The sequence below is a fragment of the Phaeoacremonium minimum genome (assembly GCF_000392275.1).
Source record: "Phaeoacremonium minimum UCRPA7 unplaced genomic scaffold PA7_03_scaffold_433, whole genome shotgun sequence".
Taxonomy (NCBI): domain Eukaryota; kingdom Fungi; phylum Ascomycota; class Sordariomycetes; order Togniniales; family Togniniaceae; genus Phaeoacremonium; species Phaeoacremonium minimum.
The window spans coordinates 123,683-147,771 of NW_006921335.1; the positions used below are offsets into that span (position 1 = coordinate 123,683).

The 24,089-nt window shown below is 51.4% G+C and overlaps 4 protein-coding genes across 4 annotated transcripts; 2 read left to right on the forward strand and 2 right to left on the reverse strand.

The window, feature by feature from the left end:
• Positions 1–629: 629 nt before the first annotated feature.
• UCRPA7_5741 (hypothetical protein) lies at positions 630–1,601 on the reverse strand (the record flags this gene model as incomplete). Its single annotated transcript, XM_007918285.1, has 1 exon — positions 630–1,601. One exon carries the CDS (start codon positions 1,599–1,601, stop codon positions 630–632), a length of 972 nt encoding a protein of 323 aa, XP_007916476.1.
• Positions 1,602–12,198: 10,597 nt separating this feature from the next.
• UCRPA7_5742 (hypothetical protein) lies at positions 12,199–12,817 on the forward strand (the record flags this gene model as incomplete). The annotated part of the gene is made up of 2 exons (XM_007918286.1): positions 12,199–12,480; positions 12,581–12,817. The coding sequence occupies 2 exons, from the start codon at positions 12,199–12,201 to the stop codon at positions 12,815–12,817; spliced, it is 519 nt and encodes a 172-aa protein (XP_007916477.1).
• A 3,473-nt stretch (positions 12,818–16,290) lies between these two features.
• Positions 16,291–16,877, forward strand: UCRPA7_5743 (hypothetical protein; the record flags this gene model as incomplete). The annotated part of the gene is made up of 2 exons (XM_007918287.1): positions 16,291–16,425; positions 16,503–16,877. The coding sequence occupies 2 exons, from the start codon at positions 16,291–16,293 to the stop codon at positions 16,875–16,877; spliced, it is 510 nt and encodes a 169-aa protein (XP_007916478.1).
• A 672-nt stretch (positions 16,878–17,549) lies between these two features.
• UCRPA7_5744 (putative ino80-like protein) lies at positions 17,550–22,306 on the reverse strand (the record flags this gene model as incomplete). Its single annotated transcript, XM_007918288.1, has 3 exons — positions 17,550–17,695; positions 17,749–22,114; positions 22,166–22,306. 3 exons carry the CDS (start codon positions 22,304–22,306, stop codon positions 17,550–17,552), a joined length of 4,653 nt encoding a protein of 1,550 aa, XP_007916479.1.
• Positions 22,307–24,089: the final 1,783 nt, after the last annotated feature.

Here is a 24,089-nt window from a genome sequence, read left to right on the forward strand (position 1 = left end):
GGCATAAAAGCGTTTGAGGTACTGACACCCGGCTGTTTGCTGTAGCCACATGTAGGCATTTCATCTACAGAAACACACTTTTCCTAATTCGATACAAACTGCCGTATTTACTGGCTGGCATGTACTTGGTCATCATTATGCATCTTCTCAGCTTATATAACGATTCGGGCCGGGGCCGTACTAATTTGAGATAAGTACATATCGTAAGCTACATATCGTAAGCTCTTCATTTTATCTACCATGTTACATGATCACTTAACATCCAAACATCCACCGAGTCTGGCTTGGAAGTCGACTAGACTATGAGGCTTTCGTAGCTCATCTCATCGCGTCAAGCCTTGGACTTATACAGTCGTCTATATACCCTCCTCTAGTATCGTAAACTTGTGTCTGCGTTTTGCTTGAGACGCATTGAAGATCACATCTGATCTCATAATACAGCCCTAGAAGTTAATGGATCATTTGCCGAATCGCCGATGTTGAGCGCGTCCGTCTCCGATGCTGGATATCTTTCGAACGGCAAAGAGTAAGTCATGGATGTGATACTATCTCATCAATCCAGACTTTGACTTTCTCAGCAACAGTCTCGCTATGGTCTGGTAGACGTTAGCCTCTCTGCAGTATACCCCTTAGAAATGGAACTCACGTATGCAGAAGTCATGTGGGAGATCGCCCTCATCCACTACGATTCTCGTGCGGCCTCTCTTGGTCGCCGGGGCATCTCTATTCGCATGCTCCTCTCTCTTCTGAATGAATTCGTCGCGGCACTCGTTCGCAACCCAGTGATCCTGCTTCGCGAAGAAGAAGAAGAACTTGGGCATCTCGCTCTTGTGCGCCAGCGCCTCGTCCGCGACCTCCCACAGCTCATCAGCCCACCTGTCCTCACTGATCACGTTCATCTCGTCTTTGCCCATGTGAATCCCCTGCCACACGCCGTCACGACTGGTGAGGAATCGCACTGTGGCGGCCACTGCGTGTGGGGGGAAGCCCATGACGCGCCGGATGAAGAGAGTGAGCGCCCAAACCGGCCAGAGCGACAGGAAGCCCTTGGCGAGCTGGTGTGCGTGTGCTTCGAGGAACGGCACGCGCAGCAGGTTTGAGACGAAGATGCCGGATGGAGACTTCGCGATGTGGGAGATCGTCGCGAATAGCAAGATGCCTACCTTGAGATTGAGATGCGGCGCAGCCGATGGATCTCGCAGGTGTCGGTGGAAGAGCTCTAAAGTTATGTAGGTGCCGACTGAATGACCCATCACGATGACCTCGTCGAAAGGCTGGCCTTGCCGTGGGCCGGATGGGATGCGCATGGATGAGAGGTGCTCATAGCGACTTTTGACCTGGTAGTCCACGTCGTGCGGGGGACTGGAGGCGGTGAATGGCTCGTGGTCGGCATCGTCGAAGCCGGCTAGGTTACGACCGTAGATGTGAAGAGCTGCCGAGGATCGCTTCTCAGTCTCATCGAGCAGGCTGCGAAGGTGTGACAGAAACGGCTCATAGTAGTCGATGAGACCGGGATTGCCGGTGATGAAGTAGATCAAATAATGGCGCGCATTGGCATCTTGGGCGGCTGATTTGGCCGGGTACAGAAGCTCTTGTGTCATCGAGCAATTTGGAAGCAATTGGATTGGTGCGTCCTTCCTGTTCTTATCGAAGTACTATGTCGTATAGGGCTGTGCGACAATGATCATATATTAAGCTGAATCTAACATATTGCGAAGTCTGCCCTACTTGCTGGCTCTATCGAATTAAAGCTATGAAAGCAGGTAAAGCCAAGGCCGACCGTAATTGTCAGTGCTTCTGCCGCCTTTCTTCAGTACCCGCACCTTTTTTTTACATACGAACTAGGGATCACCTTCTTCGTATAGCCCCAGCTACACCCGCTTTGAAAATTGATTGATTGCATCTAAAAGATAACCACTGCGCAAGACGACAGCCGGGCTGTGAATTGGACAATATCGAATATGTCAGGTTATAATAGCTAGTCATGCTGGTCGGCTACCTGGTCGCAACTCAGCTCCATAAAATTGCGAAGTGTCAGTAATCCTTAATCCGACACTAAAACATCCATCTCTACAACATTTTAAGCCATGTGGCTTATCAAGACAGATACTTTGCAGCTGCAACTAGTGCCTGGCTCGAAAGGTTATCGATATGGCATTTTATCACACACCTGGGAGGAAGAAGAGGTTTCTTTTCAACAGATCCAGAACATAGACTCAGCTCGCCATAGAAAAGGCTTCGAAAAGATCGATAAAACCTGTGAACTTGCACGGCAGATGGGACTTGAATATGCTTGGATTGACACATGCTGCATCGACAAGACCAACAATGTTGAGCTTTCAGAGGCGATAAATTCCATGTTCAAATGGTATCGTGACTCTTCTATCTGCTTCGTGTACCTGTCAGATCTGCCACCCGCTCAATCTGACACTGCTTCTCCCGCGACGAATTGTGCACTCAATGAGCTTGTTGGCGAATGTCGGTGGTTTACACGCGGGTGGACACTTCAAGAACTGATTGCCCCACTCGAGGTAAACTTCATCGATCAGACTTGGCAAAGAAGGGGCTCCAAGAACGAGAACCTTGAGATTCTCTCAAAAATCACCGGAATAGAGACCCAAGTTCTCGAATCTGCAGGGCAGCTATGGCAAACCCCGGTTGCGAGGAAGATGGCTTGGTCCGCAAATAGGCAAACAACTCGGCCTGAAGATCTTGCTTATTGCCTTCTCGGGCTTTTCGATATAACAATGCCTCTGTTGTATGGTGAGGGCACGAAAGCCTTTCTCCGCCTCCAAGAGGAGATCGCAAAAGAAACCAACGACTTGTCTCTCTTCGCTTGGAGATTCGGTGAGAACTCACAAAGTCTTTCGGCTTACAGCGGCATCTTTGCTGTGAGCCCACGCGATTTCGCCGGGTGTGGGAAAATCAAGCCTGTTCGGCAAACAGCGCGGTTAGATCGAGAGTACACCATCACCAATAAGGGTATTTCCATGGAGCCAGTCCTGACAATCACCGAGACAAATGACTTTGTCTTGCCTCTAGAATGTTATGATGGCAATGCTCAAACTTCCGAATCAGGTGACTGGCTTGGAATCTATCTGACTTTAAGTACTTCTGGATATCTACGAAGGCAGCCAGATAGATTCTACTACTCTAATAATCTGAACAGTGGTGAGGCCAGTACGAAGAGCGCTCGCATATACATCCAAAAGACTTTCCATGCTAATAACAAAATTACCAACCCTAGCCAAATCATGCGAAGATTTGGTATCGAGCGATCTTTGCTTCACCCACGCGGTCCTTATCATGTCATGTCAGCTGGGCCAGATGCCTTCTGGGATTCTAGCAAAGGACAATTTATTGACGGGCTCGAGTTTCCGGTCACCTTATATCTACACGTGCGTTATGATATTCCTAGTACTCAAAAAACTGTTGACTTTGCGATTATTATTTCCGTTGAGGGCCAGCTCAGTTGGTCCTATCTTGTCAGACATCAAGCAAATACCGTGTGGCAAGATCTTCTCGCTGCAATGAACCCATCCTTTAAAACGTCTCACGACGATACTGCAATTTCTGTCTGGAGAACTCTGGCATCCGCAAAATTGGGCTCTGCAACGTCTAGGATGCGTCATGTAAAGATTTTCAAGCTGCACGATACAAGTTGGCAGCTGATAATATACCCACCACATCCCGCATCGTTAAACGCAACGTTCAACTTAGAGCTCTCCGAGATTCAGAACGAGGAGAGGAGACTCATCTTGCCGACGAAACTTTTGGGGTTTTCCTCTTAAGCGAAATCTTTTATAAGGTGCCGGTCACAGCTCACCCACAGCCCAGGGCAGGCAGGAACAGTGCAACGTGGGAGTTGCATACCGGACTGCAATTGGTTGGGTGATAACTGACACCTCCACTGCCATATTCTTGCCCACTTCCATCCTCACGCCACAAGTTTGGGCCTAAGCCGTCAATAAGAATCCGCTCATCCCAGATGCGGCGCTGCTATGCGAATCCCTAGAGTCAAGCACGATAACTGCCGCCTCTGTTGCAGCGTGACCTAGTCAACTAGATGTCAGCTGCAGCAATTCGCTCAAATGACAGTCACTACAGGGAATTTGGGAGTGGGGAGGCAGGTCTGATTTTCAACAACCGTGGCGGACCCCTAAGAGTGCCCGGGTTTCCATACCCCATCACAGTTGAGCGAAGCCCTGATGAGCGATTTGCTCACGGCTCAAGCGACTGGGCTCAAGATAGACTCACAGGACGCGAGATAGCCATGTTAGGCCTTATGAATGAACTGACAGATCGACGAGGTTGGCATTTGGACATATTCGACGACGCAACGGTTAGCCATTGGCGCCAAGAAGTTCTTTCGTACCCAAAAATTGTCCTTGGCCGGCCGGTACTATCGCCTCTCTCTTGGGATTGGTGTGTAGAAGAGCTTCGAGACAAAGCCGGCGTGCAACAAACATCTGGATACACCTTCATATTTGATTCGGCGGCACGGGTCTGCAAATCGGATTCACTTGTTCCGTCGGCACTACTGGAACAGCTACGAGACCGACTCGGCTCGCTTATCTCCAGCTGTCAATGGTACCCAGGTCAACCCGTTATCTGGCCTATCGACCCATCGCTCTACCCTTTCGTTCACGGGCGGACCAATGCGTTGTATGATGGTATCGAGGTTGGCCTTGAGAATGCTACGGACGCCATAGGCCAAGGCTGGACCGTTCGGCCCCAGTTCATTGAGTCCTCTGAGTTCACGAAAAGCCTTGATCATATTAGGAGACATGAGCGAATGTGGGAGAGTTACTGGAGAGATCGACCACAACGTTTCTCTGAGCATTTCCAGTGGCTTCCGTGTGAGGTTGACTTCACCGGAGAGCCGACCTCTACTGGTAATGGAGTTAAGATCACTTCGTACATTAACAACGTGCATCCTGTTTTCCACAAATCTTTATATCAGACGATTGAGAAATTGGTGTCACTTTCGATTGCCCCGTGGAATGACGTCCTTGTTTGGCGCGGTCGTGGGCGGATGCCACCTCGAATCAAGACATTTGGAGCAGTCTGGTGGCCGCCTCTACCGGAATGGGCCAGGGATCTAGAAAGCATCGAGAAAGAGCCGGAAAGTACGAGATATCAAGAAGCACGAAAGCTCGTGCAAGAATACATATCACAGCCGGGATTGCCAAAACCAGAGCATCAAGGACGCGTCAATCTATTTCCACATGTGGGAACAGATTGGGAAACACGATTCGGCCTTACAAAAACAGTGGAATTAAAGCACAAGCAGTTGCGCACTGGCTGCACCCCGAACCAGGTCTGTCATACACCTACGAGGACTGGAAAAGAGCCAAGGTTAAGCAGGCTCTTGTTCCAGCCCTACGAACAGGCGTTGCTAATAAGGAGAGCTACGAGTTCAAACAGCATGACTCTTACGACATTTTCTTGCAGGAAATGTTTCGAGACGACGGCCTGCAGGTGGTGATTGAGATGCGTTCGATTGAGCTAACACCAGACCAACCTCAAGTGTGAGTGCTCGCACAAGGTACATTTGCTACCTCATGTTGTTGACCAACACTTAGACTTGAAACAAAATGGCAACTGAACGGGACGTTGAATGAACATATTGTAGCAACCAGCATTCTCCATTTTGACAGCGTCAACACGACCCCAAGCTCAGGGACTCTGACTTTCCGTGTTGAAGCGGACCTTGATCCGCTAGCTCATGTATACGAACCCGGACGGTACAATGACATAGCCGGGATTTATGACATCCATCGACCTGAAGATCTGCAAGGGGGATTCGGAGATTCCAAAGCCTTCCAGACACTAGGCACAGTCATAGTACCCGACGGTAGGCTTGTGGTTTTCCCCAATGTCTTCCAGCACAAATTCAGCTCGTATCGTCTCTGGGACAAGAGGAAGCCAGGGCGCCGCCGCGTGCTAGCGATACATCTCGTCGACCCCAATTACAGGATACTCTCTACGCGAAACGTCCCGCCACAACAACATGATTGGTGGGCAGCGGCTGGTGTGGGAAAGATCGACTGGGCGCGAAATGGTATCCCTCAGGAGATTGTGAATAAAATCCTCAGGGACGTTGGCGCATGGCCAATTGGGAAGAATGAGGCGTGTCAATTGAGAGAGCGACTTGTTGAGGAACATCAACGAAGCATGGAGACAGTTTGGAGGGGAGCATTCTACTACAATTTCGAGTAGGCTCGCGAGCTTGTCCTGGTGGGAATCGCGAACAGCCCGGTTTACAGCCAAGAAAAATTGGCAACTTTTCGGGAGAGCATGGGCAGGCAGCTGTTTCGCGCATCGGAGTCTTCTTTGAGGCCGTAATTATGCCAGGCTCTTCGTCAATGCCTTTATACTGGCTACCTAGTCTGGCTTGCGTGGGTGTCATGTGATGGCTCCCGTCAACATCATCTATCTCGGTAGAACTGGTGGGTCTTAGGCTACTTTATTGGTTAAAATGGCTGCCTGTACCTCTATCTCTCGAATATACATTCATGATCTTTCACTGACCAGCTGGCTTAAATTTGAAGTCTCTTTCAGTCAATAACACAATTCCGCTGACATGGCTCAACAACATCATGAGGGCTCTTGCATGTTGTCTCCCGTCGATCAGCTGATGCCGAGGATATACACCAAAGTATTTCTTGTTTACGAGACAGACCAGTTTGAAGATGCCGTGAAAAAGCTAAATGAAGGCTTAGTAGCGGCCACCTCTATCCTTCCATTTCTCAAGGGCTCTGTTCATAAATCGGTAGAGGGCTGCCGTCCACGCAACCAGCTGTCGCTGTCGTGGTCTTCCCAAGACCCACCACTAACTGTGGTCGAGACTATCGTCCCAGAACCCCTGCCAACTTTCGAGGCGCTGAAGCTGGGTGATGCGCCGCTATCGGTCTTCCACGATGGCCTCAGTCCTGTGCCAACGGTGATCAATTACCAGGACCCAGGAGCAAGAGCACCAGCTCTCGTGATTGGAGTCACACGCATAGAAGGGGGTTTGATACTATGTCTGTGCGCTCATCACGTCGTCATGGATGGGACAGGAATGGGTCTTTTTCTCAAGCTCTGGAGTGATTGCGTTAGAGATGAGCCAAGAGACAAGTTTCTGCTGAATCCCGAGGAACTCTACCACAGGGGAACTTGGTTACGGGATGCTAGCGGTTATTTCGCAAACGACGAGCCGAAAACTACGCTCAACGATCTGCTCCTTCGACATCCGGAATACAGTCTTCGATCTCTAAGCTCAGCCCCAACATCTGTGCCGACCAATGTCCCTGGCCGCCCGGTCAAGTGTGCTGCGAAGATACTCACCTTTTCAAATGCCAAATTACAACAGGCCAAGCAGGGCATGAGCAGTGCAATCCCGGCCAAGTTTCTGACAGTTAACAACGTCCTGGGTTCTGCCTTGTGGCTTGCTATCACACGTATTCGACTCGAACGCATGCGCCTGGACGGTGTAGCAACTGTGCCAGACTCCACTACCTCGAAGCTTGGCTTTGCCATCAACGCGCGCTCAAAATTAGAGCCCGTGGTGTCTGACAGGTCCTACTTGGGCAACGTCAATATGCTCAAGGTTGTTGAGTTCCCTGTTGCCGAGCTGGAGAGTATAGCTGGTAATGCAATGGCCAGCCCTGCCCCCATCAATCTATCAGTTATGGCACCAGTCATCCGCGCTATTGCCGCGGCGACGTCCGCTGTATCAGCCACCCATGTCGGTGAAATTGTTGCATTTGCAGATCAACTTGCTGACGTTGAAGATATCGGGCCAGGGTGGAACTCGAATCATTGTTTGGATGTGACCTATACTAGCTGGGCAAACTTAGGGATGTATGATTGTGATTTCGGGCCCATTTTAAGGAGCAAGCCGCAATTCATCAGGATCCCATATATGCCCTATATAGACGGCATGGTGCTTGCCTTACCGAGACGTAGGTCTCTGGATCTTGCTGCCGAGAAAATCGAGGTCGCTGTCATGCTGAACGAGCGAGATATGCAGGCGCTGGAGGAAGAGGAGATATTACGAAATTGGAGTGCTTGACATATCATATCGTGATTTCTATGAATGAACTAGCATATTTTCTACTCACATTTTGTAAAATCGAGGCTTCCTACACGGATGAGTGTACACTAGGCTAATACACACCTAGTGACCAAATTCTGGTCTCCCCGTTGAGCCTCCCTCATTGCTTCTCCATCCATGATCCCATGGACATATGCCTGCCCGATATATTCGTGATAGTCTTCAGTCTCTTCAGCCTCCAGTGACAGCTTAATCGGCCGTAATACGAAAGGCATCCTACCTCCCAGGAAAACCCAAACCTCATCCCCGACTTGGGCATCCCGTGGACCCACTCCGATCATACCAGCTTGGGTAATAAAGCCTCGCAAATACTTGCTTGGCATTACTTCAAATCCCTTGTAGCTCGGAGACCATATCCTATGCGACTCTTGGCCATCAGCTGGAACAGACCTTCTATAATTTACTGTACCGTCTTCCCTGGGTTCAGCAACTATGTCTGCCGTCGCTGATCTCCAGAATGCATCTATATAACTTCTCCCGTACGGAACGTCGTGTTTGTGGTCTTCACTAGCTTTGTTGATCATATCCTGCCACTCAGAAAGGCACTTGAGCCTTTCTTCCTTACTGAAATTATCCATGCAACTGCCCACTTCAGAAACGCGGTCCACCCTCACTCCTTGAAGATCTAGCAATGAAGCAGACTGAGAGCCATCGATCATGGGCTTAGTACCTGCGGCTGCATCGAAGAAGCTCCAATTATAGAGCCAAGCAAGCTCTGCATCCAGGCTCTCTTCATCGACTTTTGCAGACCAGTCAGGCACCCACGACGGCAATTCCGGAGATCGTTCGAGCTCTGAAGTTCTCAACAGGGGAAGGAGCTCTCCGGAGTCAATTATAAGCTTGCGGGTTCCTTGCATGAAGACTTTTTGCCAGCTCAGGGAGTAGTCCGCAGCAATTGTGCCTCCCAGCCCTAATAGGGCGAACATGTGATCCCTGCGATCGGATGCCTGTCGTGTCCTGAACATGCTGAGGGCTGTAATGAAGAGGCTCACGGATTGTTCCCTGTTACGAATATATCTGATGCGGTGACAGGTATCCCAAAAGCGATGAAGGCTGTGGTTCTTACAACAGCCTAGACGAACATGCGCCGCGGAATTTTTGTATCCTTGTAGAAAGTCAAACATAGATATCTGCTCCGTGCCATACACCAAAGTGGCTTCCTTGGGCAATATACCTTCTTGCACGGTCTACAGGCGGTTCCACCACGCGAGCCTCATGAGTGATTCCAAGGCCTTGAATGAGTCTTGGACAGAAAAGGTATGGGTAAACAGTCCTGTGGTTTTCCAATGATTGTTTGCAGCCATCGACCTCAAGAGGCGGAAAGCTCTTATAGCATTCCTGCGTCGAAGTATAGCATTGGTGTTGTAGGGAGAACTTTGCTGAGAGGTTTCTGGGCGCTGCCTGATTGTAGAGGCTACGCTACTGCCTCGTTCAAACCTCCATCCAGAGTCCACGGCGTCGGAGAACTCTCCAAGCCAGAGTATTGCCTTTGATGTATTGGAATATATGTCTTTCATTAGATTTACCTGATGTGACTTCTCGGTTTTGTCTTCCTGGTTGATGCAAAGAGCGTCAACCCAAATGTGTCTATCGGAGAAGCGACGTCGTAGACGCCTTAGAGCATACCATAAATTTGTCGTAACATCGGTAACTTTTCCATCAACAATGATGGTCTGGCACACTTGAGAATCTCCCCAGACATATGACAGGGCTTCATAAAACGGTCTGTCATCGAGATATGCAGTGTAGAGGCTGCATCGTATCTGATCGTTCAAGCCCCCACGAAGCAGCCGGATGATCCTTATTTGCCTGTTCCTGAGATCCAGTTGTTGGTAAGCTGATGGACCCAAAGTAGCGTTTGCAAGGCAAGAAGGTTCCTCTGTAATAGGCGTTTTATTCTTGGCCATACGGCTTGACTCAAGACGACTCAACAGCTTCGACAAGGTGAGCGGTGAAGTACAGTTGGGTGTTACATAAATGTATGCCAGTCTCTGCTTGTTCTGTCATGTCAGACGCTCAGATGTAATTAGCATATGTTCACTTAGTACCCTCAACTCAAGATTGTTGGTGCTCTTGAGTACTTTTTGTTGTGCAATGAATTGTCCAGATGTCAAATCTGCCTAATGCTCGGATAGCAAGTCAATGGGCATCTGCCAATAGAATCGCAGCCAGGCTGCAGGACTAACCAAGTCTTCTCATGCTTTGGGGCTGAAACACAAGTCAGATTGTGCAGCCCAAAAAGGAACCTCGCTCATTTCCAACTTTCAATTCCGTGAAATATGTCACATTTGCCTCAGAGGGCATTCAAAACTGTGGAATATTCTGTGCGATTCATTTCTTGTGGTGCAAGGTAAATGATTTTGCTTTTTCGAGTAAGGAGCAGGTAGTTCTAACGAGTGATAAGACTAAGCAGTCTTACTATAGTTGTTAACCTTGAAGTCGACTCTTGAGGAATATTATCAAGTAAATAGCCTACTTACGCGACTTTTGCTGCGACAGCGATGTACACTGGGGCTATGAACGCCGTGAAGATGACCGATGCGCGCTTCGTATTGCCTAGCTTTGCCTTGCACCAGTGATATCATCCGCCTCATCCAGGCGTTTCCTACTTCAATCAAAATCAAATGCACTGCCGGGACCTTGGTAAAGCCAGGGCTGTTTTGCTACAATTTACCTGATCTTGAGGTTGATATAGTGTGAGTCGTGTGACTTGAGCGAATGATTTTACTGCAAGAAAGGCATTTCATCCTCGCAAACTATATTGCTCCGTTTCATATTTACCAGCATGTCCTTATCATACATTAACAATTATGAGGCTCGCGTCTTATTTTGCACAATAATCGATGGTTGACATCGACAAAGCGTTATGACAGTGGCATCGTGTCAAAAGTTACGAGCTGTCATTGTCTTCGTAGCCTCATCTTACAAGCCGGACATTTTCGTGTAATAAATTGTCTTCAAATCTCAAATCTTTCCACCTGAATTCGTCAAGACAGAGGAATAAGGAAGCAGGAATTAGGATGCATTGGCCACTCGGGCTAATTAGCTTTGATCCTCAACACGAAGAATGACAGCTGGCGTGACTCTCGAGTAGGCTAAAGAGACGACATACCTCATGTAGGTGCTCAAGTGACTTAACTGTCAGCGCCAGTGCCGATCCACCTCTCTAGAGATTGATTTGGCGTTTTATGGGTCAAATATGCTTATTTGTTCCCCCATGCATGTGTGTTGGCAATACAATGTTGGTGATATGATGTCAATGAACCTGGCGCTGGAGACGATTGATTGACTGATTGTGGCTGGTGGTGGTCTGCGGTCTCAAAGGCGATACGAGCTTCTCGACTTGTTTCCCGTTTCCAATCCCATTCCGACTGCGGCTCCAATTGGTTCGATGCAACATCCTGCCCCTGACATTGGAACATTTTGGCGTGCTGCGCCCACCTGCCCGGCGTGGGCTGCAAGGACTTAGTCTCTCTAGGGAGATGGACGCGGGGATCCGGCAAGTTTAGCGCATCTTGCAGGGACCTTAAACGGCTGCCTGGACCGGCGTCTCTCCTAGCCTCGCTCCTCGTTACTCGCCCCTTCGAGTCTGAGTCGAGCTCGACGTGGGCGAAACAGTGCGACTTTTTTTTCCCCCTCTCCCCCGTTTTGTTGATCGACTTCGCTACTTTGCTATCGGAGGTATCGGCAAGGAGGCAATTGCCGTGTGACCAGTCTGTTGCTGCGCTTGAGGGCCGAGGGGGTTGTCTCTCACCACCGGCGCGAAAATTATCAAACGTCTGAAGTGTGCATCAACAGACACATCACATCTTGAATGTGAAGAGAGAGAAAGAGGAAGTGGTTGGATGAGCATTGGCGAATTGATCGTTGGAGACGCGGCCACCACCACTGGATTCATCCATCCGTTTCGTCATGTCAGCAATGCTGCTACTCTGCGCATCCATCCGTGAGCCAAGAGTAGCACAGCACTGACTGCCTGCGACACTCAAGTACTCGGACTCTCACTCCATAGCCCAGGCTGCAGCGAAAAAGACCGACAGCCCGCAAGCACCTGCCTTGGCTACAGCATAAGCATAAGGAGGACGGCCGGCGACACGATGCCGCGGACTCTACGAAGGGCTTCGGCCGGCCGCCTGCAGGACATCGCCCTCGAGGAGCTCACCGTCGGCCAGCCCAAGCCCGTCTACCACCAGGACTCGATACCACGCGGCGCCGATGTCCGGCCTCTCAAGGACGGCTGGTGGATTGCAAAGATTGTCATCCGCTCTTTCTCCCTCGTCTTTGCTACCGCCCTCGTCATCCTCGAGCTTGTCCTGCTCACCGATGGCGGCTTCTACTGGGGCAACACCAACACCGAGTTTCTTGCCTGTATAATACCGGTACGTTGCTGTCTCATCAGCATTGGTGCTCTCATACGTCTTTCATGTCATGTTGTCGTACAAACTTCAATAAAGGTGCCCCTTCTGACGCAATATGCAGTGTGCTGCCATCATCCTATGGGACTCTTCAGAATTCATCACGCTATGCTGTCGTAGAGGCTTCGGCATCACGTCAAAAGCCCACATCGGCATCGATATCACCTTATGCCTAGGCGCCGCCTGTGGTGTCGCGCTTGTATCTCTAGGCCTCACAGACATTGGCTACTACATTGGCACCGATTACAGCACCAGCCCCAGCACTTCTGCTGAGATAGCTATGTTGGCTATATTAATGTGAGTCGAGGCATATTCAGCCTCATCTCCTGGCACCAAGCTAAACGAGACACCTAGGATTCTCCATTTTGTACTTTTTATTCGCAATATCCAAGACCGCCGGCGCGGCAAAAACGTAACACCGCGTATCATGTATCTCCCAACTGGCGAGCCCGTAGTCGTCGTGCCGCGGCCCTTCCCACCAAAACCCACCAACCAGCCGGGCAAGTCGAGCGAGCAGAGCAGGCGGATCAGCTCGACCCTAGACTCCCAGTCGCCCTCGGAAGAGCGGCCGCTCCCTCAGATTCCCAGCTCCTCGGAGACCCTCTCTGAGCCGTACCGCGCGGGAGGGCCGTCGACCGAGCGCTCGCCGGAGCGCCAGCCGTACGAGGCGCGGCGGACCTCGAATCCAGGGGTGCCGCCGACCGTGATGCCGAGGCGGAAACCCGTGCCGACAAGAGGCACGCCGTATGCAAACCCGTGGTCCGCGCCGGGGCCGGACTACGTGCCCGATCCAGAAGAGCAGGCGAGGGCCACGCGGGGAGAAAGCCAGGCGCAGTGGATGTCGCTTGATGGCATGGAGGTGATAGGGAAGGGGAAGAGGCCGAGGGACTTGACGCCCATGACGCCGACCTATTCAAATGAGGACCCGAAACCAAGTTATGAGAGGTAGTACCGGGGGTCGGCACTGGAAAAGTGCCTAGGATCGACATATGTACGATGTGTAAGCCATCTTGGTCATGTAAGGCGTCATGTTTGCTATAGGATGTTGGACTCTCGTACTGCTCAGGGGTCGAGAGGATGGGGGACAGGATAAAAGTCCCGTCAAATGTCACAGTATTTAGAGTTATTACCGGAACATAGCCCGCGGATAGGGCGGCGTAGTTATGATACCACATAATATTAACGAATCAAACGTACACAGATGGACATAAGCCTCGTCGTGAACCAGCGAGACCAGCCAAGTATGAAGGCCACTCCCATCGATGATCGAGAGAGCTGACGCGTCCTCTAAGCTTAAAAGTGCCATCCCATGCATCTAGATGCTAGCCAAGACATCATGGTTTCTTTTCCTGTGCGTTAAACAGATGAAACAAGCCGTATATGTGCTGTCACTAAGTCGAGCGTCTGGGGATACGACGTGTGGTTGGCCCGAAAGTGGCAGCCTGGCGAGACTCCTCAGGAAACTCCACGGCCCATGGCGATCAGCCACAATACGAGATACTCCTCAGTTGGGGTCCAGTAAGCCATCATGATACACTTGAAGATAGAGCGGTATGGAGTCCATAAAGAAACTCCCAAGAGGTTGGACATGGAGATATAATATTCACGGCATACGGATTCATTGACCTCTATTTAACGCTGAAATTGTCTATCTGTCACAGTTAAACCAATTACATTCAACATTCTTTTAGTTTCATCATGGCAGTAGGGGCACAGAACGAGGCACAACCTCCGCCGCCATTCCCGTCAACTCCAGTGCGGCTGGTACCATATTCACAGCCATGGCATATTGCCAAGATCGTTCTCCGTGGCATCTCTGTAGCGATATGCATTGTCGTTTTTGCCCTGTGTGGCGTCCAAGGCACTGATGGAGTGAGTCCCAATGATGTAAGTACCTCACAGTGGTTTCCATGGATGCCGATGGCAAAGCATCCCGGATGTTCCCGACCAGACTATATCGCCGTGTACAATATCCATGCTTACCTTGTATCATGTAGACCGTCATATGCCTTCCGCCGACTCTAACAGCGTTCTTCTGGAATGGACTCGAGTTTGCCACTCTACTGGCTCGCCGTAAGAAACAACGAGGCATCCACCCAGGGATCATTGTGGCTGCCGAGCTGGTTCTCTGTGGGGGGATGCTGGCCTCGGTGGGGCTTTTGTCACGCAACATCAGCCTTGAGGGTTGGTGGTATTATTGGGACTCATATAGCAATCATGAGGACGTGGAGATTGCGCTCTTGAATATGATGCTCTTATTGGTGTAAGTGACACGATACTTCCCCTTTGTCATCGGGATACAGACTGAAACATCTTTCCCCGTTAGCTGCCTCCACTTTACTCTGTTTGTGCGTGCTTGTAGAGAAACGCATGAACGCAACAAGACGCGAGAGAAGAGATACATGGTGTACATTCCTGGAGGTGGCGGACCCTTCTCTATCGAGGATACACCATATGGGCAGTCGAACGTCCAGGCACCGCCGACCACTTACAGAGCACAACTGGTTGAGGATGACATCGAAGAAGCTGCCCCGCAGCAGCCAGTCGTTCAGAAAGAAATTATGCCAAGTAACACTCGTTACTTGAAGAAGTGAGATCAAATCTTCTCTGAACTTGATTGTGAGGGTTCAGATATACGCAGAACTCTAGGGTATGATGCTATTCTATCTTTTCCGAGGCTGATGAAACGAGGCGATTGGACAGAAGAATATGAATTTTCGGAGAGCGAGACGCTGCAAAATGTTTCTCTTCAGATCACTCCTTTCCAGTACTTTTCGGGGAGAACAGATAATTATGCTGATAAAATATTCATGTATCTTCCCCTTCTTTAGAGATAACTCTTTGAGTCATGATATCTTACCATTGAGCAACTGTAGAGACAGACAAATAAGGGCAGATGGCCACAACAACCGTCAGATAGCGAGGCTTTATTTTACCATTGGTTCACTTCAAAGAGAACGTTAGTGTTAGAGACGTTTTGCGGATAGCCATACGTCTTTAACTCGTCATACGATTATAGACCCAGAGGCCTTCAGAGACCTCCCCTCGTTCCTGCAGGGATTATCTATGGTAGTAAAATCTACCTCTTTGTCTGAACAGGGACAATGTTAGTCAGTTGATTTGCAGTGTGGTACCTGTGCTTGTCCGACTATAGACTGAGGGCAGATGGATAGTGCTTCAACATATTTACCCTAGGCCTATGATAGAGACTGGCAAACGAGAAACGGAAACACAAGAGACTCGTCACCACGCAATCTGTGTTGCAAAAAGCGAATTTGTGAAAACAACAATGAGCGCTTTTGCGTCTTCGTTAATTAATTGATGAGTTGTCAAGGAGGAATGATGCACGCCATCCGTAGATGGTAGATGGTAGATGATAGATGTTGTAGATCCATCAGTCCCCAGTCCCCAGTTATGGCGCCTTATCGCGTGCCGTTATCGTAGCACCCACCACACACACGTCATTCACAGCTAATCCGCGCTCCCGTCCAGCTCCAGCTTCAGCTTCCAGGTGCACAGCTTAATTAAGGCTGCACCTAACCTCTAGTGACCTCTCGGCCTGCCAATCGCGAAGCTCCTGCCAACACATTCCAAGCTGGAGCATCTTGGACCCAATCTCTCTGCCAACTTTTGCCTTCTCTCAACACCATCGCCGACGGTTAAAAGACATTGCAAGGCCTCGGAACGCCCGGTCATATCTCCCCAAGAAGCTCCAGCAACACCAGAAATCGTTCGATCTCAACCCAATCGATAGAAAAGAGACGTAGACACACAATGGCCGTCTCCGACCACGCCAGCAACGCCGTCGCCTTCGCCCAGCGCCAGGTCGACCGCGTCATTCCGCCCGAGACCCGGCAGACGGCGTACGACCGCACCAAGGCCTTTGCCGCCGCCCGTCCGCTGCTCTTTGTATGAACTCCCCGTTCGTCCCCATCAGTTTGATCAGTCGGTCCATGCCCACTAACACACGCCCGCCCGCGCACCAGTCCTTCCTCGTCGCGCAGCTCACCCTCGCCTTCTTCCCGCTCGTGCTCTTCTCCTCCTTCGTGCTCAGCGTCGTCTCCTTCGTCCTCGTCGCCGGCCTGCTCTTCAGCCTCTTCTGGATCGGCGTCGCCCTCGCCGTCCTCGCGCCCACCCTCGCCGTCGCCTGCGGCCTCGCCTCGCTGCTGTGGGCCTGGGCCGTCGGCTCCTTCGTCGTCGCCCGCTGGCTGTACAACCTGGTCCCCGTCGGCGTGCGCGGCGGCATCGAGCTGGAGAAGCAGCCGAACGGCGGTGCCGGCACTGGCACGAAGCTGGTCGTGCGGAAGGACGAGGACGGTGTCAGGGCCGAGAAGGTCGAAGGTGGAGAGGTGGTGTGTTAAAAGCTGCAGCTGGAGCTCCAGCAACTGCTGGGGTCAGAGCGGCTAGGCCGGTCTCGCTGGCGAGGTTCGAGAGTTTGGAAGCCGCTCGAAGGGATTACATCCGTGTACGCGGTACGACTGGTATGCGTTTTAAAAACTGGCCTCTGGCGTTTATGGATGGGAAAGTCGTCGGGTCTGTATGATGAGCTTGCAGGAGGATTCCCAGGACAGACGGATGGTATCTACAAAGGTAACAGGGTCTTCGCTTCTCTCTTGCCTCAAGCAATGAACGATGATATATACTTGCACGATGTCTTATAGTGTTTAGGCCTAGTGAAAGCGTTCATGAGGCGAAATTCCAGAACATTGTGTCAAATTAACTCTCTTTGATGTCATGCAATCGTCTATTGATAATGGTTGTACAATGTCCGCTAAAGGGCTTCTAGCATGGAGCCCCTAGCGATGTGTATTTGTATCAGTGTCCCTCCCTCCCTTCCTATCACAAAGCGAGCCGACATGGCTCAAGCCCCGGATCGCCCCTGTCCCGGCATTGCTTGCCTGTATCATACTCTGATCTGTGTAAATTGTAATGAGCCCCCTTCAACCCCAAAAGAAAAAGCAGTTTCTTTTCCGCAGGTCCTGCACAATGATGCCCCTCTAAAAAAAGAATGATCCTACAATTAGCCCCTATGCTCAGGCATCAACCTCGCCGTCCGCAATAGCAAGACGTTGCTTAGCCGTCTTGGCCTTCTTGCTAACACGCTTGCGCTTGCCGGCTCGGGGGTCCTCAACCGGCGTAGCCGTGCCCGAAGCCTTGTTGTCATCAAAGTGACCCTCGCCTATAACATAGTTAGCAAATGATTATCATTGTTGATCAGATTCATCGGCTTACCCTCGTGATACATTTCGTCCAAGCTGACACCGGCGGCCGCAGCAGCGGGATCACCTCCTCGCTTACGCTTGCCGCCACGCTTCTTCTTTTCCAGCTCGCCGCTTGCTTGCAACTCCTGCTCGCGACGCTCAATCATCTTCTCCACAGCATCATCATCGTCAGCAAGCCACATGGCAATGTCCTTGTTGCGATTCTCTGGGCCACGAGCGCCACGGCCAGAGAAGTCGACACCAGCACCAGTGCCACCACCCTGGATAACGACTCGCTGCACTTCTTCCTTCTGCAGAGCACGTTTGCGAATGCGCTCCTCGATGGTGCCCTTGGTGATCAATCTGTAAACCGTGACCTGTCTTGTCTGACCAAGACGATGAGCTCGGTCCATGGCCTGCGAATCTATCGTAGGATTCCAATCAGAATCGTAGAAGATGACAGTGTCGGCAGATGTTAGATTAATACCCAGACCACCAGCACGTGTAGACAAGAGGAAGATGAAGATCTCGGGACGAGTCTGGAAGTCATGGACCGTGTCTCTACGATCCTCAAGCTTCGTAGATCCATCAAGACGGCAGAATTTGTAGTTGCGGTATGTGAGATATTCCTCCATCAAGTCGATCATGCGTGTCATCTGGAAGTAAAGAAGGACACGGTGACCTTCCTCCTTGAGCTTGAAGAGGAGCTCATCCAATTTCGCCAATTTGCCTGAATCTGTGACGAAGCGACGCATAGAGGGAACCTCGATGTTGGTGAAGCGTGTCTTCTCATTGTCCGGGGCGGGCAGCAGCTTGGGTAGCGGATATCTCTCCACGGGAACCTTTTGAGCAACCAAAGCCTTCTCCTCAATCAGGTTTGGTCCATACAGGGCTCTGCGCATTGGCACATTGAAGAACGTCTCCTGTCGCTCGATGTTGGAGGCACGGTTATTGCAGAGTACCTCGATAGGAGGAGCTGTGGCGCCAGGGCGGCCAGCCTGCTCAAGGCGACCAAGGCCAGTATCATCGTAGGCAAGTCGGGACACGTTCATCAGATTGTTTAAGACGCCTTCACTGGTGATGTCGGCGAGTGGCTTGCGATCAGCCCGCTCTCGAATCTTAAACAGGGCATGAGCTGGTGTGAAGTTCTCTTCGCCTGGCTCATCATAAGCAACGTTCATAAGACCGAGGCGGTTCTTCTTGGTTGCAAGCTCAGTAGCCCGAGTGAAGATATCCTGGTGGCTGGCCTTGTAGGCCTCGCCAACACTAGTGTCGGCGAATCTCAGGAATGAGAAGGTGTCAGTGTCGCTCAACTTGCTTCGAACATTTTCCGGGTTCCAGATGTTCATCAACTCATTGAGGTACTTGTTGCGGAAACCAGCCTTCTCATTGTCCAAGCCGGCCTTGTTCAGCCGGCCTCCATCTCCCCAGACAAGTCTTGGAAGCTCGTACTGAATCAAGTTGCGAGTAGAGTACCCAACGGGAACGTTGTTGCCTTCACGAGCGAACGACGCCGTTTCAGCAAAGTACCCAAGCGACAAGGGTGAGGTGGTATCGGCCCGCTCGAACAAGTCAGGATGATTGCAGACCTTACGGAACTGCATGACAAGGTTCATGAGAGTGCCAGAGTCGGTGTCATCACCCGTGGTAGCTTTCTCAATGAGGTCCATGATACTAATCTGGTTCCTCAAATTGCTGTAGTACGCACGCTGGCGATAGGTCAGATCACAGAAAACGTCCATCTCAATCTTGTCACCAAGCTCCTTCTGCACATGCTTCTTGACACGACGCAGCATGAAAGGTTTGAGAATCATGTGAAGACGCTTGAGTTGATCCTCGTTAAGCTTGGTATTACTTTGAGCATGAGATTCGATGTCCTTCGAAAACCATTCACTGAACTCGTCGTGGGAGTCGAACAGAGACGGCATGATGAAATGCAACAATGCCCACAACTCTTGCATGTTGTTTTGGATGGGAGTACCCGTGAGAAGCAGTCTGTTTCGGCAATGGAAGCCTAATAGGCACTTCCAACGCGAACTTTGAGAGCTCTTGATGGCTTGAGCTTCGTCGAGTATCATGTACTGCCATTTCATCTTTTGGAAATAGCTGACGTCCGAGACCACAAGCTGATACGACGTGATCATAACATGGAAGGGTGCATCCTTCTTATACGTACCATGTCTGCGGTCCCAAAATCTTCGAAGCGTCTTTCGGTCTCCAGCACTGCCCCAGTAAGGCAAGATCTTGAATTCGGGAACAAACTTCCTGATTTCTTGTTCCCAATTGTGGAGCGTCGACGCCGGTGCGACGACAAGGAATGGGCCCCAAATGTCATACTTCTCTGCGAGATAAGCCATGACGGAAATAGACTGCACAGTCTTGCCGAGACCCATCTCGTCTGCGAGAATACCGTTGATTCCTTGCTCATACAAATTGACCAACCAGTTAAGACCCTTGAGCTGGTATTCTTTGAGCTGAGCGTTGAGAAGCTTCGGCTGCTCAATCTCCACATCACCCATGCCTGTTGGGTTTTGGAAGTTCATCTCGCCTTCTTCGTCCAGCTCGGCATCCTTGTTGAAGTCACGAGCCTTTTGTTGAGCCTCGGCAATAGCATTCTCTGCGTTAGCTCTGGCGATAGCCTCAAGCTGGGCCTCATCTTCCTCCTCGAAAGTGAGATTCTCAAAGTTCGTGACCTTGGCACCGGCAGGGCCAGACGATTCGGCAACCTTGATGTGGTTCGGATCAGGAGCCTTGTCCTCGGTCGCGATATCTGGGTTGTCCGTGCTGCGCTCGACTTCGTGAGTCTTGATCTTCTTGCCAATGAAATGCGAGTACAACTCCGTCTGGGAGATAAGGAAGTTGAGCTTTCTCTTCTGTCGAGCGGCTTCACGATCGGCCTCTTCTCGGCGGGCATTCTCGAGTTCTTGCTTCTCAGCCGCTTTCCGAAGATCACGTTCCTCACGCTCGTTGCGCTTCCAGAAGCCCATCATGTCACGCATAACACGCTTGGCTCGCGCTTGAAGATCCTTTGTTCCCTTGTTGGTGCGCAGCTGCCAACGCTTGGCCTCTTTGGAGGCGAGAATGGCTGTCTTCTTGAGGTTGGAAGCCTTGGTGGCGTATGAATCGCTGGCAAGTTTATAGACCTTGTTGACATCCTTACGAGCAAGGTCGCGGAAAATCTGGTCGTAGATCTGATTGTAGCCCTTAGATTGGAACTTGGTTTCCAGAGGATTCTTGGGCTCCTCGACGACCTTCTCTTTCTCCTTGCCTTCGCCTGGCTCGTGAGAGTCTCTGTCCTTTGTCGAGTCCTCCTTGTGGAGCTTGGATTTGTTAAGCTTGATGCGAATCTTGGGGTTCTCGTCCCTGGTAGGAGGCTCCTCGCCAGCATCAATAGCCGCTTGAGCAGCTTCGGCACTGTCCTTTTCGGCCTGCTTCTGCTCCTTGGACTTCTTGGGCCGTGCACCGGTACGGCCCTTGCCCTTCCCTTTGCCAGGTTCCATGTCTGTTGCTTGAAATGTAGCCATGGTGCCGCCTTCGAGGTTGAGTTCCAGGGGTGCGATGTTTCGCGAAGGGCCCTTGAGACCTTTCTGAAGGATGAGTTTGGTCTGCTGTGCCTTCTTGTTGGCGCGTTCGGCTTCGCGGAGATGCTTTTGGCGCTCATTCTCGTCTTGAGCTTCACGGGCCTTGGCAAGGGCAGCCTCCTTCTGCTCCATGGTAACAGCCATAGACTTCTCTCGGCGACGCTTGCGCTGCATATCCTTCTTGCGTTCCTTCTCTGCAAAAAGTTCTTGTTCTCGCACTTCTTGGAGAGCTTCGTCGTAGTACATCTCATCGTACCGTCGCTTGCCCATATCTGTGTGCGAGCCGAGGTTTTTAACAGTCTCTTCGGTGAAGTTATTGCGCCTTGAGCTGCGATGCTTCGTATCACGAAGTTCCATATCGGACCGTCGCTTGCGAGCGCGCAGCTTCCAAGCCTCCTCCTCATCAACATCTCCCTCCTCAACGTCTGTGGACTGGTTGTCGAACTGATCCATCAGCTCTTTGATTTTCTTCTCCTTATCAGCTGAGAACATCTTCTGCTTGGGCTGACCATTTGCCTGTCTCTTGGCAGGAACCCGAGCTTGCGCTGCCGCCTCTTTGTGAGAGGACACTCGGCGTGAGCTGCTCTTCGGAGTTGGCTCGGCAGATTTGACATCGGAGATGCGAGACTTGGCTTTGCGGCCAGGCTTCTCCCGCTTGTCTATCTTCTCAGCTCTCTCGGGTTTATCAGCCTTTTCAACCTTGATTTCCTTGACCAATCTCTCTAGGGTAGAAGACTTTGGTTTGGCTTTGGGGACAGGGTCCGAGCTCGATAGGATGTTGGAAAACGACATGAGTTCGGCGGCGCGGCTTGGTGTCTGGGAAATTTAGTAAGAGTTCATTTGTGCGATTGGGGCAGCGCGACATACACTAGCAGCGGGAGTCGGAGCCTTCAGGACAGATGGCGCAGGTGATTCAGGTTTGGAGAATGAGTGTAATGGTGTCGTAGCGCCATTTGAGCCTGGCGTCCCAACTGGGGCAGCTGAGTGCCTCAGGCTGGGGGAAGCCATCTGAGGTGCTCGATTGGGAGGGCTGATGGATCCAGCAGCTGGATGAGGATGGGAATGGGAAACTGGGCTTCGTGGTGGAAAGGTTGATGTAACAGGCGACGTGTAGCTGCCGTTGTAGTAGGGGGCAGGCTCAGTTGAGGCTTGCGAGGAATAATTGTAGGGGTCCCGAGGCTGTGTAAGAGGAAGGGAAAAAGTGTGTTAGTGAATCATGGCCATACCAGAGAAAGAAAAAAAAAAAGGGAAAGGAATGGAAGTTGATGAGGCAATAGAAAATTTTGGGGGCGTTGAGAAAAGGAAGATTGAGATGATTGCGAAGGCCCAAAGGTTTGGGAGACAATTGAGGAAGAAAAATCCGCGATAACGTTGAAGCTTACCTTGGGAGGAGATGCCTGAGTCGCGTTATGCCACGATGATCCCGCGTCGGAGACCCTGCGCTCCTTTGTGACAGTTGTGGTGTCGGTAGTGGGATCGTAGAAGCTGCCAGTTGGTTTTTCTCGCGATGAGTCGCGGACGTCTTGGGGGTAGAAGACGGGCGGCGCGTGCAATGGCGAGCGCGGCGGCGCCTGAAGGCTTGATGAGACGCTTGATGATCCTGGTGGTGCAACGACGGACGGCGGTAGAGAGGGCGGCGCCGCGGAGGCAGAGGACATAAAGGGATTGTGCAGCAGGGAGCGGGTGGTGCCGTTTGCATTCGCGGGCTGCGAGGACGATGTTGATGATGGGGATGCAGAAAAGGGAGGTGGGTGGTGGAAGTCAGATTGTGTCGGAGATCTGAGATTGAACGAGGACCGTGGTGGTGGTGGCCCAGGAGCCAGCGGTCCACTGTTGCTGCTGGTCGCCGGGTTCAAAATGTCACGGCGTCGTCTATCATCATCCTCGTCATAATCGTGCAGACCAGGTGGTCTTTGCAGCACGGTGGAATGGAAATTGCCCGAGTCCATCTTGCTGGCTGGCTGCACAGTTCTCCTCTCGTAAAAATTCCCTCGATCGCCTCTGATGTCAGATTTGCTGTCCTCAGCGACCCATGTGTGCATGCACCGTCGATGATACGCGTCAGCGGGAGGGTTGTCGCTCTTTCGAATCGCAGTGTTGCTACTTGATAATTTAACGATAGCTGACTACAGCAGAGTCCCTATCTGGCTGTGCAGAGCTGGACTGGCCGGGATGGCGATGGGCGTAGAGATGCAGTGGCTCGGTGATTGGAATCGAGGGCTGCGGAGAGCTGGCGACGATGGCCTGGGCGGAGGATCTATGATTGACGAGATTATCAAGCGACGGTGCAACTCAGGCCAACGATGGCACGATTGTCTCGTCGACAGCACGGCGCAGCAAGGGGGCAGTCAGGACGTCGTGTGTTGGCGGTGTTGGCTCGCGAGACGGCCACGAAGAGATCTCTCCGGTAGTTTGCGGAGGCGGTCGCGGTGTTTTACGGAGGACAAGGTGGCAGACCAGCCGAGGGCATCACCGGAGTACGTGGTGGTGCAGTGGTGAGGGCCAGCCGGTGTTGTTGGAGAGGCGGCGATGCGATGGAAAATCGGCCCAAAATGGCGGTGGTGATGACAGATGGGATGGAATGGAAGGGGGCGGAGGGGGGGAAAGTTGCGTGATGGCGAGAAGGGGAAAGTTGCGTGATGGCGAGAAGGGGAAAGCGAAGAAGGAATGGCGACGTGATGCTATTCCACGATGGATGGATGGGTTGGTCGGGTGGATTGATGCAAATGGGGTGAAAAGAATGATTTTGGCCACATGCCGGTTTGTTGCTCTGCGTGTTGTTGTTTCTATG